Here is a 14,676-nt window from a genome sequence, read left to right as displayed (position 1 = left end):
GTGCTGTCCCGCCTCTGCATATCGCATGTGAGTGATGTGACCTCCCACAAATCACAAGGACTTTTCATAAGAGGACATTACATTGAAAAAAATAATTCTTTAGCTTTGTGATAGGGGTATTATCTTAAGTTTACATGTGTAAAAACTGAAATGGAGGCCTTTGGAAGACTGTTTGGCAGTATGTTTAGTAAAAGGCCTGTCGTGATAGGAATGATACATCTTTCACCTTTACCTGGTATGAATTATTTTTGTAAACAGTGTTTATGTGCTATTATTAGGAACACCTGGGTATGATGGTCAAAAATTAAAGGAGATAGCTTTTCAAGCTTGCCAAGAAGGAAGAATTTACAATAAATATGGATTGGTAATTGTAATTATTGATTTTGCTCAGCTCCAGAAGAATAATTTTTCAGATTAAAATATGTGTAATTTTTTATGGGTGGTTGTCATTTACTAGTGACAAGGAAGCTAGAATAGCTTTGAAGGAAGAGAATAGTGAGAAGCTATCTGTACATGTATGTGCATTACTGCATTTTATGGGTATGCCGTAGGGATTAGGTTTAATTGATTGTCTGAAATCAAGATGAGTATACTAGTTGCATAATTCACATGGGCATAAGAAAAATCAATTGAATTACTTAAACTACCTGATCTATTAGCTGAAACTCAATAAAATTAAATTCTTAGTATATTAAGGCTGCTATTATTATAACATTAATTTGTAATATCCTTTTATGTAGGACGGTCTTATTATAGAGAATATGCATGATGTACCATACATGAAAGGAAAGGTTGGTCCAGAAATAGTTGCAGCAATGACTCGTGTAGCAAGTGAAATTCGAGATTCTTTTGACTTGCCATTAGGAATACAAATATTGTCAGGTTCACTGCCAATGTTACATGTATTATGTCCCTTACAAGTTACTATATGAGCTGGGCTTGTAAGGGGTACGACAGGATTTTTCTGTACCTTTTTTTGTGGTATGCATGCACTGTGTAACATGGTGGTGGTGGGTAAAATTAACTACATATGTTTGCTGGTTAGGAATACAGATATTTTCAGATTAATATAAATGTTGTCACATAATCATACTTTTCTGCCAATTTTACATGTACATGTACATGTATTTGCCCCTTGTTGACAAGGTATATAGGAAGCAGTATGATTATTGTGAGATTGTACTATGTTATTTCCGTAATCTGTTTATGTGCTCCTTTGAAAGATACATTATACTCTTCCTAATCATGCCTTTGTGGTTATTTGTGGTAAAAATATGATTTTGTTGAAATACATGTAGATTAATTTGCTACCTTGCTTGTGATTTAATCAGCTTTGATCACATGGTATTGGCAAGAAATCAATAATGAGTTTAAATTTGGCATCTTTCTGAAATTTACCAACTTCCCAAATTTAGTTCCTTGCCAGTATGTCCCACTGTACTGTATGTTGTGATATGCCTCAGTATTCCTCGTGATGTACAGTACATGTATTGATTAGATGTGCTCACCTGTCACCTGTATTTCATGCACCTGTCTATACATGTAATGTACATGTATGTATAGCCAAATGTTCCTTTCTCTTATTGATGCCTTTTTATGCTTACATTGTCGTACATGCTTTGTTGTTATTTTGATGACTGTTGCTATTGTTGATATAAATTCAGTATTTATTAGGCGTGTACTTTTTGATTTCACTGTTATTACACTGAAAGAGTTCTATTGAATTTTATTTTTCTGTACTATAGTGTATTTACATGTACATGTACATGTACCCTATTCACTATTGAGCTATTATTATATTGTTAAAGCTGATAATTAATATGACACTTTGTTTAGCTTTTGCTTTATTCCTTGCTTTTTATTCATTAGGTGCCCATAAAGAGTCTTTAGCTGTAGCTCATTCAACTGGGGCCCAGTTTATTAGAGTAGAGGGTTATGTTTTTGCACATGTGGCCGATGAAGGATTAATGGAGTCATGTGCTGGTGAATTGTTGCGCTATAGAAGAAATATTGGTGCTGAAGACATTATGGTGTGGACAGATATTAAGAAAAAACACAGGTTGTTAGTGTTTGTTGTGTTTGTCTTTGACATGTAACCAAGTATGACATGTACATTCTTTTATTATTTACCATTATATCTGTATTTGAAAAATTTAGGGAGTTGGTTAAAGTTAAGATGCATGTTTACAGTATGTATTGTACTGCTCAGATATAAGTTTACATTCTATTAGGCTATTATTATACTACTAAAGTACAATGTGTATGTACTTCAGACATACACGCGTATACATTAACTTTGACTAATATCAGTACTGTGCAGTGTGCATGTAGAGCAGGGTTGTTGCAATGATAATTATAATGGTAATTAATTAGGTAATATTACTTTTTAGCTGTAATGGTAATGGTAATTGTAATGGCTAATTTTGTTCTATTGGTAATGGCAAATGGTAATTAATAGTAGAGATAAGGTATTGGTAATGATAATAGGTAATTGCATGGATTAAGTAAGATGGTGTGTGTTATCACTATACTATCAGCAAGAGCATCTTGCTATCAGTCACTGGTTATGTCTTAGTGTTAACTTGCTAACTAGAGTGTGACAGTTAGCATGTGCTCTTTTAATACCAAAAAAATTTGAAAAACTCCTTTTAAAGTCAACTCTACATGTATATTAACATTAAGTTTTTAAAGCTTAAAATAAAATTACTATTATAATCACAAGCTTTCAGTTTCTTGCAATTTTGTGCTAATTGTAATGCAAATGTAGTACACTTTCTAAAGTAATGGTAATGGTAATTTAGGTAGTTTCAATAATAATGATAATATAATTGGTGGTATAACTTATAAATTGTAATGGTAATGGTAATGTAATGAAGATTTTTGTGAAGTAATGGTAATAGTAATGATTAAAAAACAAACTTATTGACAAAAACCCTGATGTAGAGCCTTTGCGTAAGCCAGTGTTTAACCACAGTATATGTTATATTTTCTGCCATTACAAGTGAGCATCAAGCTTTGGATTTATATTTGGCAAAATAGTGATTCATTTTAGTTTACAAATTGAATCACTATTTGCTTTAATGTGTCTCTTTATTGTAGTTCTCACTCAATCACCTCTGATGTTTCACTTGGCGAAACAGCAAAAGCTGCACAATTCTTTAAAAGTGATGGACTAATCATTACAGGCTCTAGCACAGGTCAACCACCCTCACCAATTTCAGTACAAGAAGTACGAGAAGTAATCAGTGATTTGCCAATCATTGTGGGATCAGGTGTCACCCTAAAGAATATAAAGGAGCTGAGTGTCACCTCTTCTGGTGTTATTGTTGGGTCACACTTTAAAGTAGGAGGACATTGGTATAACCCTATTAACGAAGAAGCAATAGAAAATTTCATGGAAGCTGTACATGATGTGTCTACACTAAGGAGATAGTGCAACTCAGAGTTTATCTTTTGTTTTGACTTAATATAGACATGTTTGTTCACAACTGTATTTTGAAATAACTTCATGCCTTTGTTTATAATCACTGCGACTGATTTAGAAATTGAAAGGGGAGGTAGAAAGAAATTGGTGTGAAGCCCAACATCCACTAGGCAACTTTGTTGAAATCAACAGAAATTTTTTGCCTAAAGTAGAACACTGTTCTATTTCAGGCAACAAAGTTGACATACATTGAAGTAACCACAAAGTTGCCTAGTGCTTCGTAATTGTGGACGTGGCCTAGGAAAGGCAAAGAGCATGAGGGAAAGAAGCAACCATCCACTGAATCTACTGCAGTTATGTATTGTAAACTTTTTTCCATTCTTGGTTGCATTTCATATCTAATTTTATTGGTTGCAAGGGTAAGTGCCCATATAGTTATTAGTGCTTGAGATGTTATTGTTTATACACTTGTCTTGTGTAAGCAGAATCTGCTCACTACTATACATGTCAATACTGTCATCATTCTGTTCCAGTTTACTATGCATCCTATTTGGCAATTCTCCTTTGATGTCAGCCAGCTATATTATACATTAATTATATTGTGTTCAAAAATATTTTAAAAAACAAATTAACAGTAACGATAAATTATATTTAAATATCTCTTCTTAAAAATTTATAATTTTTATAATACATTTTTTTCTATCTATGGTTTTTTTGAGGATGAAGTGTCTAAAAATAGTGTATTCTATCATTGCAATAATGAAATTTCTTATCTTTAGGCCTCTCTAATCTATTATTCTTTGAAAGTTTTAGTAGGTCTATGTAGTCCTGCTACTTATTTTTGGCATCAAAGGTGAGGAGGAAGATAAATCAACTTCGACGCCTCCCAGCTTTGACCCCACATTGATGAATTTTGTAGCATTTCTTGCCCCGTGTTATGCGAATGTTGTTGTTGTTGTGCTTCTTCAGTGCCTTTTTGCTTAATTTTGGTATAGGACATGGAATTGGGGCAGACTCACATGGTTTTTCAGGGACAAATGGCTCGAGAGGTATTCCCATTTGATTAGCCAGCTCCTGTTGTTCTTGCCTTCGAAGAAGAACCAATTGTCGGTTATTTTGGGAATACCTGACAATCTGTCTTCTATGCATATCATACGGAACCAACTGCTTGTTTTTGCTTTCTTGCGTCTCCTCATTAGTTACTGGGGTAACTTGACAACCATACACAGACATGCTGGGGTTTTCAAGAAGAAGGTTCTCGACTGAATGATTATCCAATGATGGGGCATTAGATGAAGAACGGAAACGAGGTGATGGAGCAACTATCCAAGAACTAACTGATGTTTCTGAAGTTGTGGACTCATTTTCCCCGGCATCAGCTAAGAGGAAAAGATATTACAATAATAATATAAAAATAAGGAGTGAGTTTATGAAGTGCGGGCGTCAATGTGGCATAATGTTTTATACCTGAAGTGTCGTAATCTATAACAAGCCAATCACCATCTTTCTCTTCAGTTACGGTGCACAGTCCATCATCACTGTTTCTGTCCTCATCTGCCGCTCCCCAGATGAGGTTACTCACAAAGGATGGAAGCATTGTGGTGTCACACAAATTCAGGAGATAGCAATACTGGCAATGGAGTTAAAGAAGAGGGTGAATGTCTTTCTCTTCAACCTTCTGAATCTGATGCAACAATCCTTTCCCGGTCGATACTCCCGGCAGTGCGTCGCGGAACTGGTTTCCGTGGAGTTTGTTTACATTCCAATCGTTCCCGCGGATCAGCTGACACTCTGACCAATGAGAATGCTCCACTGGGTGGGCGGTAATCCCGGGAACAAATTGACCAATCAGGTTACCTTTCCGTCCACATTACCCGCCATAATTCAAGTTACCGCCAGCGCCAAAACTGTGAAGGAGGAGAGAAGAAGGGTCGGCGGTGACTCTTGCCAGGTATTGTCTTGTGTGAAACCGCCACTTTCTTCTCTCTCCTTGTCATCTACCTTCCCCTTTCTTCTCTCTATATTCGCGAAATTCCTTTTATCTCAGAGAGAATACTGGGAGGAGAAGGAGCAACTGGCTTATCGAAGCCCTTAGCACTTATTTGTGGTGCCTTCCTTTTTGGCGGCTGAAAGAGTATGAGCGGCTCAGTTGCTTCACTGCCTTCAATTGCGAGTAGGAAAAGAACTGAAGAAAGAGAACAGGTATTATGACGGATACCGAGCGCTCTTCACTAGTATCGCCATTACTACAATCTATTTTGTTACTTTTAGGATATTCAGTTTCTGACAAAAAGTAAAAGAAACAAGCAGTCTCTGGTAAGTCGTGCTTTAGAGTGTGACGTTAGCAAAAGAGACTTGAATAGTCATTGATACAAAAGTCTCTTGCCATGAATCAGTTTAGTGTGATTTCGCCCTCTTTTCTAGGCTAATTGTAACCGCTTTTAAGGTTCTCTTTCTATTTTTCTGTAGTGTGAAATTGCTGAAAATATGTATATGGAACCTTTCTCTTTGTCTTGCAAGGAGAATGTACCACCACCAGTTGGGCTAACTTTAAGGCAAGGAGGAGGAGTTTTGCAGACACTCTCCACCTCTCATCAAACTCCTCAGACACCCCCACCTCCTCTCTCCTCCTCCAGTGGCCATGAGGTCTTAAAAGGAGAGGAGAAGAAGAAAAGGATTAACAGCTCTTCTCTTTCTTCTCCTTCTCCTATTCTGACAAGAGGGGTTGCACCAATGCTAGCACGTGTAGCGCCCTCTCCCATTACCTTCTTACCATCTCCGCTTCCATCTTTGTCATGGACAGATTCAACTAATCTTTGGAGAGAAATGAGACTTAAAGATACATCACAAGCAGCTCCTGGAACAGAACTGAGACTACGGCATCCCTCTATAATGCCTACAATGCGAACTATATTGCTTGATTGGATGTTGGAGGTAAGACATAGTAATTGTTGGCCTCTTTTGATATAGTGATGTAATTTTTTGGCGATTTTTTTGTTGAATCATAATTTTCTTGTGACATTTACATGCACATGCTTAGTATTCTGCTCTACTAGCACTTTCTAATACCAGCTAATCTAAGTGTTGTAATATAAATGATTTGCAATAACTTTTTAGATGTGGGTTTAGGTTATGTATGTATATTTTATTGTATTAGTGTATAAGGAAATGAGTGTTTTGTGGTCAATCTGCCAGCTGATTGAAGTATATTGTATAGTAGCATATAGCAGCAGTTCTGCAGCCTCAACCATTTAGTTTTTTTTATAGTTATTAAGTTTAGCTTTAGGGAATACATTGTAGTAATTCAACTAATTCCTATTGCTTCTGTATTTATATTCTAATATTATTTTGTCAGGTTTGTGAAGAATATAGGATACACAGAGAGACATATTATTTGTCTCTTGAACTTTTTGATCGTTTTATGGACACCCAGACCAATGTCCAAAAAGAGCAGTTGCAACTAATAGGAGTCACTTGTCTTTTTATAGCATCGAAGATAGAGGTATATTATAGCTGTCACTCTATGTATGCTAGTGTTACTTCTTTCTTACTAGGAAATCTATCCTCCTAAACTAGCTGATTTTGCATATGTGACTGATGGTGCCTGCAACAGTGAAGAGATAGTATTCATGGAACTAATGATATGCAAAGTGAGTCTCTACCTTGAACAGCAGGTGCTATAATCACAATTTAGTCTTGATACCAATTTGATTTTGCTTCATGCTCACTACATTTCATTATACTTTTATGTAAAGCTGTTAATGATTGCATTTATTATTTGATATCTTATTCTTTGTTAAAATGTCAGATTGTCAGTCCAAGTTTAGTATGTAATATTATGGTGTATACAATGTATAATGTACACAAGCCATGTTCATGCATGTATGGATTCTCACCTTTGAGGTTTTATAGTGATAAAATCAACATTTAGTATTGTTCACAACATTTTGTGCTGACACATTGCTTTTGCTTATATAGCTTTAATTCTTTCAAAGTTAGATTTATATAGTGCATGACTTGATCGAAGAGCCATGCAGAAGTATTGAATTGTTACACTGATAACCCTAAGAATAATGATAAATTACTTTAAAGCTGATAATAGAAAGTTAAAGTGCATGTATCTCCAATTCTATAATTTATGTCAATTGATTTGCTATTACCAACTCCACTTACAGCTATAGGCTTCTGTCACATTTTAAGATTTTTCCACACCCACTAGTGTTTATAATATACCACATCTGATATGGTTGTTTATACAATAGTTTCTGGGTACAACCCATGTTTTGGTTTTGCTCCTTAAAAACTAATTTACACAGCAATACCTTAATTGTGATTGGATAAAAGTATGACATGTATGATATATGTGATGCATTATGCCATATGCACTCCTGACCATAAAGCATGACAATTCAAGTGAGCTCTTAGACTTGGAATGTGAAATAGAATGTTATAGTCATGTGTATTGTGTTTCTATATATTGTTAATGTATTGTACTGGTAGTGTATTGTTGTATTTGTTTTATCTATTCATGGAATAAAATATATAGTTGGAAGTGGAAATTTCCATCCCTAATACTGACACATTAGCACATTAATTGCCATTACTGTTTCCGAGAATATTATGTAGTTGTAATGATTATAGTTTCTTATACATGTACAGCCTCTACAGTATCAGTATTTTCTATTGATTTTTTGTTGTATAGGCTCTTAAATGGAGATTGCATCATTGCTCAGTATCTGTGAATACTTGGGTTAACCTGTATATGCAACTTGTGAGCAGTTACTTCAGGCCACATGGACTGAAGGCAAGAGAATTTGAGTATCCTGCCTTTTCTCCGTTTGAGTTTATTAGAGTAATGCAGGTATGAGATTGTAAAAGAAATGTATTTTTGTACTTGTATATATGCGTTAATGAATTGTGTGTAGAGATTTGATTATCATGCCTAGAATCAACAAAATTATTATTGATTTGATGAGCTATTTGGTATAGATGATGAAACTTTTTTGGAAATTGAAATAATTATGTTACTTGTACACTTTTGTTTTCTTTTGTTGTACATGTACATGCAATTGCATACATGTTTACGTATTTTACCACATCAAACATTATTAATTATGCCACTAGTAGTAGTAGAAATGAGTAACACTTAAAAACTGTTGATAGTACAATTATATGTAATGTACTTTTAGGAGATTCTAAGAATCTAATATTAATTAAGTACATGCAATAGTCTTAAATCCTGGCAAAGCTAGTACTTTATATTTTTTATTCACGTAGGTATTAGACCTGTGTACATTAGATATAACTAGTAGGCAATTCTGCAACAGTATACTTGCTGCTTCAGCTCTTTATTTGGTATCTGAGAAATGTCAAATGCATCTTAATCTTGTCACAGGTAAGAGTTATTTACATGTCGCTTGCTTATGACTCTCTCTCTCTAATATACATATACTTGTAGGCTTTCAACTTGCTGATATTCATGTTTGTGTACAATGGCTAAATGCTTTTGTATCTGTGATCAATAGGATGGCACAACCTGTGCAGAAAGCATTTAGAGGAGTAAGTATTATTTGCACTTTGAGTGAGTACGATAGAGCTGACTGATATTATTAATGAGTGTGTGTTAAATATTCTATGGAAAGCTTGTTATAATGAGCTCATTTACTTTTACTGAACAGCTGTAGTATTATATTGGTACAACCCTTACTTTAATGAGGCATGACATCACCTGTACTTAATGTAATAGCCTTAAGGTGGACTAATTGAGTTATGATTGCATGGTACATGCTAATAGTTCAATGAGTAGTTATGTATGTGAGTTTAAAGAAATAATGCTGCTTTCATGCATGGTAATTTAATCTTTGGACTTGCCTTGCTTTTGTGTAGGCGAGTATAGTTGGCTTCAGTTGAGTTTGACCACTGACCCATCCTTATAACTTCTTTATGTTTTATGCTATCAGCTTGAAATGTGGTATAGTTGCAAAACGGAGTCTTCCGAAAAGGTGTACCAATTTTGGAGTTTCTAGGTACTCTGGAAGGTTCTCAAATGGTTCTTCTGGTCATAAAAGGGAGCCGCTGATGTTTTGTGATGTTAACCTTTGTGAATATCATTTGCATCTCATTAAACATGTTGATAATCACGTTTTTTATTTTTTTTAATCAAAGAAAGCAAAAGGAACACTCCATACCAACATAAAATTGAACTAAAGTCTATTCACTTTTACCTGACCCCTGGCTTTTTTCAATTAATAAATAACTACGTCACATCTTTTTATCTAAAGGACTGGAAGGACCTAGCGATTCTAATGGTGCAAACAAAATTTCTAAATTACATGTTTATCAAAAGTTATAACAAAAATCAATAGGTCAGGTGAAACTGAATAGACTTTAGAAGACTTTGCCACCAGAAAGAAGTCTCACTTAGTCTGCTGTGCCTCTCTAACCCTTTTTTCTTTGTCATCATTATATCGCCACTCAGAAACTCAGTTGAAATTTTGCATATCTCGCAACTTTTTTCCAACCACAAAGATCCTTTATGCCAATTGCAGGGTTAGCAGCTATCAAAATAGAAATACAAGAAGAAAGCAACATGATGAATTTGTGTGTGAGTGGGGCTACACGGGACATTTTGATGATGACAACATTTGGTCAAACTCAACTGAAATCAACTATACTAATTGTGGTTGTTTAAGGTAGAATAATTGATTTAGCTAATGTTGCTACGAAAGCCATTTACTAGATTGTGTTGCAAGTGTAGATAGTAGAAAGAAGAATGTCAAACTACATGTATATGTACACTGGACAGATGGATGAGTGACACTGAATACACGTATGTGTCACATCATGTTCCATCATGCCATTAATTATATTTTGATTGATGATGTATGCAATAAGTTTGTCATAATACTAATAGCACAATTAGATTGTAGTCATCGTACATATATTTGCAAAAGATAAAGGAAATACTATTAGGTCTCTGAAGTGCATGTAGTGATTGAGAAACATTAATCCCTCGCTATTTGCTAACGAAAAATTACATGTAAATCCTTTAAATTATTGTTCCTTTAATTTTTTCTCAGGTAATTCTACAAGATGCTCATAACATTCAAACACATGAAGTTAACATTAACATGTTGGAAGAAGCACAAGATATCATCAAATATCAAGAAATGATAGCTGACACAGCAGGTGGAGGAAGAGGACTTAAAAGCAACCAGCAAGTTGTTCCAATGGATTGTTCAGCTCTTATGACACCACCTCGACAAGAAAGAAGATGTCTGGCACCTATTAACAGCACGACTACAATTGTATGAGGATAAGAGGATTGTTGGAGGAGAAAGTGGAGGACACAAGGGTTACATTTCTTGTATGCATGTTGAAATTTACAAGTGACTAGGCGTTATTAATTTCATTTTCTTTGGCAACGAACAAGGGACTTTTTTCAAAAGACTTACTTTGTTGTACATTATCAAAAATTATGAAAAGCATGCTTTTATTTTTTACATTTCCAATCATTTTGTGTTAACAGCTACTTTATGTATCTTTTTCATGTACTGGTACATGTATGCACTCTCATCCTGATTGTTTTTGAACTAACTTTTACACACTTTAAAGTTTACTTCTTTCACTCTGGCTCCCTCCATTTTATTTTATTTATTGTACATGTTTTATTTACATGTATTGTCATTATTATTTTAATATCAAATTTAATGTCTAAGAGGAGCTTAAATAATCATCGTTATTCTGGCCCAGTACTCCAAGCAGGTTTACTTTGCTATAAGTTTCAGGGAATGTAAAAGTTAAACTCATTCTAAATATGTTTATTTATGATAGAATACCCAGAGCAGGCGGCTGACTGCTGAGGCAATGTTCTGTTAATCATTATGGACTCTTGATTTTCACATTACTATCACTAACTTTTAGATTCATGATGCACTGTTTTAAAGAGGCTTACCTTGAATGCTCTTACAGCCTCTTAGTATCATGAACCTTTTTGGAACAAGGAAAGACATTCTCCTGCTGAGTGGAGTATGGTTTTTATGAGTCCTTCAAAATTTAAGTAAATGGTGAGTTCATTTGTGTTCCTGTTTTTAAATTCCATCTCTTATAGAAAAAAAATTTCTGGTCAACTGAAAAATTTTCTCAACTTGTTAGTTCTTGAATGAATAATGAATGTGCATTCTAATGGTACCTTTTGTTGTGGAAACCTGCTGATACATCGAACAACACTGTTGGCAATGAAGTAACAATTGTGATGTATATAATTTTAATTTTTATGCAACTTTAATGTACTTTTAGCTCTGTCAACAAGAAAAAGGAGACCAACTGTAAAAGCATGTATGTGATATGGAAGGTTTGAGCTGATTCTGTTTAAATTACAATTACAAATTACAATTTAAAATCTTAAAATTACAATTTTAAGGAGTAAAAATTTGCCTAATCATTGATCAATTTTTGACACCTAATATGTGATTCTTACTATTTGGGTATGCAATTTTGAGAGTATTTTACTGTTTAATTTTTGTGAAACTTGCCATCAACTATCTAATACCATAGTAAAAGGATTTTGCACAATTAATTTTTTTTATCATCAAAAATTATGAACTCCAAAATTTACAGCCCTCAATTTGGATTATGAGTAATAGGGTTTGAATTTTTGAATGCAAACGGAATTACGTGATTGACAATCAATTTATCGTGGAGTAGAGTCCAAGTTAAGTTCAGTTGCTGATGTAAATATAAAAACAACAGAACCTGTATAGCACTATTAAACAACTTGTTATTATGAACTGCAACCATAATGGTAACAGTTCTGCTATAAAAGTGTTGAAACTCCGTCTCATGACCTGTAGCAGCTAGAGAGGGTTGATGGTTGAATAAAGTAGTATCATGTAGTCAGTAATTTTGTAGGGGTAGCATTTGTGGCTCTATATACAATTTGTTCCTATCTCATGTCAAGAGTACATACATATGTAGTACACAGTACTTTTTTAATGCTGAAATGCAAATTTTGGAGTAATTTGTGGCCTTTATGCATTTTTATCCACTCATTTACTGACTTATGTTACTGTATTCATGCACATATGTATCTGTGGTATAAAACAAAATTTATTGTTTATGTATGTTAGTCCATAGTAGATTGATAGTACATGGATGGTCAGTCAAGTCAGCAGGCCATCAACGGATTTATAATAACCTATAATAATTATATACTTCTGCACGCCCATAATTAACTGTTTCTTGGAATGTCTATAATTTTGATGAATTAATCATTTTTGAACTCATCATTGCTTCTGCACACTTTTAACACTTACTTCTTTAACTCTGGTTTATTGAACCTTAATTTTCATTAATCTGTATAATATTGGGGGTTTAAGAAAAAATTCATCATTATCATGGCAGTATCAATTTATGAAGCTTTATATATTCAGGTACAACATTCTGGGTATAACTTATGCCAAGTAACTGAGGCAGTTCAAGTTCTGTTGGTGTACTTGAATGAATAAATTAAATTAAAAGTACTTTACAATGCTAATGATTCAATACTACAAAGAACAATAAGTTTTGTTGATAAAAGTATAAATTACATCTTTCTTGATAATTTGAATTTTGAAACTGTTTCTCTTTTACTTTCTTTAACCTTTGTTGCAGCCTATGACAAAATAGCAAAAAGTAACAAATCTTAAATACTCATGAAATCACATCCCATAAATTAATCTCCAGGATGTGTTATAAGTTTTAGAAAAAAACATTCAGTAAAATTTGAATAGATGTGTCATATAATGTACACAGGAGGCAAAAACATTTTACAAGAAAATAAGGAGAAAATTAAAAAAAAGGAATAAGAATGACAACAGAAGTCAGCAAATCTTGTTACTCTGAACTTGATGAAGAGATATTTGTTAGGGTAAAATGATTGTGACATTGCATATACAGTGAACAATGACAAGATTTAAATATTTTCAATAATTGATAACCTTAGAATGATGCAAATAATTGTCAAGATAAGCATGCTACCAAGGGATTGTAAAGGTACTGTACATAGCTAAGCAGTAAAAGTAGCACAACTGGTTGAGGCCACACTACATTTGTGCTATGTCCTATCTATGCAGATATCTGTCAAAAACATGCTTGCATAAACAATATCATACTTTGAGAAATAGAAACAAAAAGAACCGAAAATGAAGTACCTTCAATGAATCACAATGCATAAAAGTTGACTAACAGCAATTGTGCAAAATAAACAATTATAATGTACATGTACTATAACACGAGAAAATAACAGTAGTGATGTACATTACACACGATATGGAATATGGACATAAAACTATAGCACTGACATTGAATAAATTATTGTTTTAAAACTAACCCCTTCATTTGCTATTGCAACAGGATTCCGCTCCATGACAACACCTGAAAATGCCTAAGGAATAGATAGGAATCATTTGCTATAATACATTATAGCATCAATAACATTTGCTACATGTACATTAAAGAAACAAAGCACACAAGATGGCAGAATCATACATGTACAATGTACATTAAGGAAATTACAGTTACATGTATTTGTAGGTCTACATTGTGTAGTACATGCATCTGTGGCTACATTAAAGTTGAAATCAGAGACATTAATGGAGTACAAAGTTTTATTGGGCTGGCACTAGGCTGTAACATATCGTTTCGAGTAGACTCAATAGTAGGTTTAGGCTGCGATACTCACATGAGGTGTAGTAGGTGTTGTATGATGAGATTTGAAATGAACAGATTTTTTAAATTCACGTTGAGCTTCTCTAACTTCATCGTCTGCTAACTTCACAGGTACAGAATCAGCAATAGCTTTCTTATATACATAAATATCCCCAGGATTGAGGTATTGCGTAACTGAATCATTAGAATGCAGTTCATGAGATGAAGATTTGGATGGCAATCCTGATTGTTCAGAATGTTTGAAATGAATAGTATGTAAATGACTCCTGTCGCCCATATGCTCTACCTTTCCTCTTTCATTCATCTTGTTGCCCTCATCATCCTTTTTCATTAGTTCCGTACTTGTTTCTACAATTTTTCTTCTCAAACTCTTTTTCGCTTCAGCTTCCCTATTCTGTTTCAGTAACTTTTCTTGCTCTTCTTCCTCTTTCTCCAGTTGGTTTAGTCGTTCAAAAAGCTGATAATCAAGTTCCCTGTCAGCGCTCTTTTCCCTGTCTTCTGTGACATCTTTTTGCACCCATCTACCTAATTACTGTACATATCAA

At 34.1% G+C, this 14,676-nt stretch overlaps 4 protein-coding genes across 4 annotated transcripts; 2 read left to right on the top strand and 2 right to left on the bottom strand.

Annotated features, from left to right (window-relative positions):
- Positions 1 to 29: 29 nt before the first annotated feature.
- On the top strand, positions 30 to 3,537 carry LOC100634282 (uncharacterized protein F13E9.13, mitochondrial-like). The gene is made up of 5 exons (XM_003388360.3): positions 30 to 235; positions 279 to 364; positions 741 to 882; positions 1,870 to 2,059; positions 3,100 to 3,537. Exons 1-5 carry the CDS (start codon positions 151 to 153, stop codon positions 3,431 to 3,433), a joined length of 837 nt encoding a protein of 278 aa, XP_003388408.1. The 5' UTR covers positions 30 to 150; the 3' UTR covers positions 3,434 to 3,537.
- A 596-nt stretch (positions 3,538 to 4,133) lies between these two features.
- Positions 4,134 to 5,156, bottom strand: LOC100633395 (uncharacterized). Its single transcript, XM_003388354.3, has 2 exons — positions 4,892 to 5,156; positions 4,134 to 4,803 (listed from the first exon to the last, which is right to left on the bottom strand). The coding sequence occupies exons 1-2, from the start codon at positions 5,019 to 5,021 to the stop codon at positions 4,295 to 4,297; spliced, it is 639 nt and encodes a 212-aa protein (XP_003388402.1). The 5' UTR covers positions 5,022 to 5,156; the 3' UTR covers positions 4,134 to 4,294.
- Positions 5,157 to 5,322: 166 nt separating this feature from the next.
- On the top strand, positions 5,323 to 11,146 carry LOC100634156 (G1/S-specific cyclin-E1-like). Its single transcript, XM_003388359.3, has 9 exons — positions 5,323 to 5,626; positions 5,696 to 5,740; positions 5,894 to 6,358; positions 6,780 to 6,926; positions 6,979 to 7,074; positions 8,127 to 8,285; positions 8,702 to 8,819; positions 8,883 to 8,983; positions 10,504 to 11,146. The coding sequence occupies exons 1-9, from the start codon at positions 5,561 to 5,563 to the stop codon at positions 10,735 to 10,737; spliced, it is 1,431 nt and encodes a 476-aa protein (XP_003388407.2). The 5' UTR covers positions 5,323 to 5,560; the 3' UTR covers positions 10,738 to 11,146.
- A 1,781-nt stretch (positions 11,147 to 12,927) lies between these two features.
- On the bottom strand, positions 12,928 to 14,670 carry LOC109583972 (uncharacterized). Its single transcript, XM_019999516.1, has 3 exons — positions 14,145 to 14,670; positions 13,794 to 13,847; positions 12,928 to 13,076 (listed from the first exon to the last, which is right to left on the bottom strand). Exons 1-3 carry the CDS (start codon positions 14,460 to 14,462, stop codon positions 13,008 to 13,010), a joined length of 441 nt encoding a protein of 146 aa, XP_019855075.1. The 5' UTR covers positions 14,463 to 14,670; the 3' UTR covers positions 12,928 to 13,007.
- Positions 14,671 to 14,676: the final 6 nt, after the last annotated feature.

This window comes from Amphimedon queenslandica, unplaced genomic scaffold (assembly GCF_000090795.2).
Source record: "Amphimedon queenslandica unplaced genomic scaffold, v1.1 AMPQUscaffold_13260, whole genome shotgun sequence".
Lineage (NCBI taxonomy): Eukaryota > Metazoa > Porifera > Demospongiae > Haplosclerida > Niphatidae > Amphimedon > Amphimedon queenslandica.
This window is presented reverse-complemented; position numbering and strand designations above follow the sequence as displayed.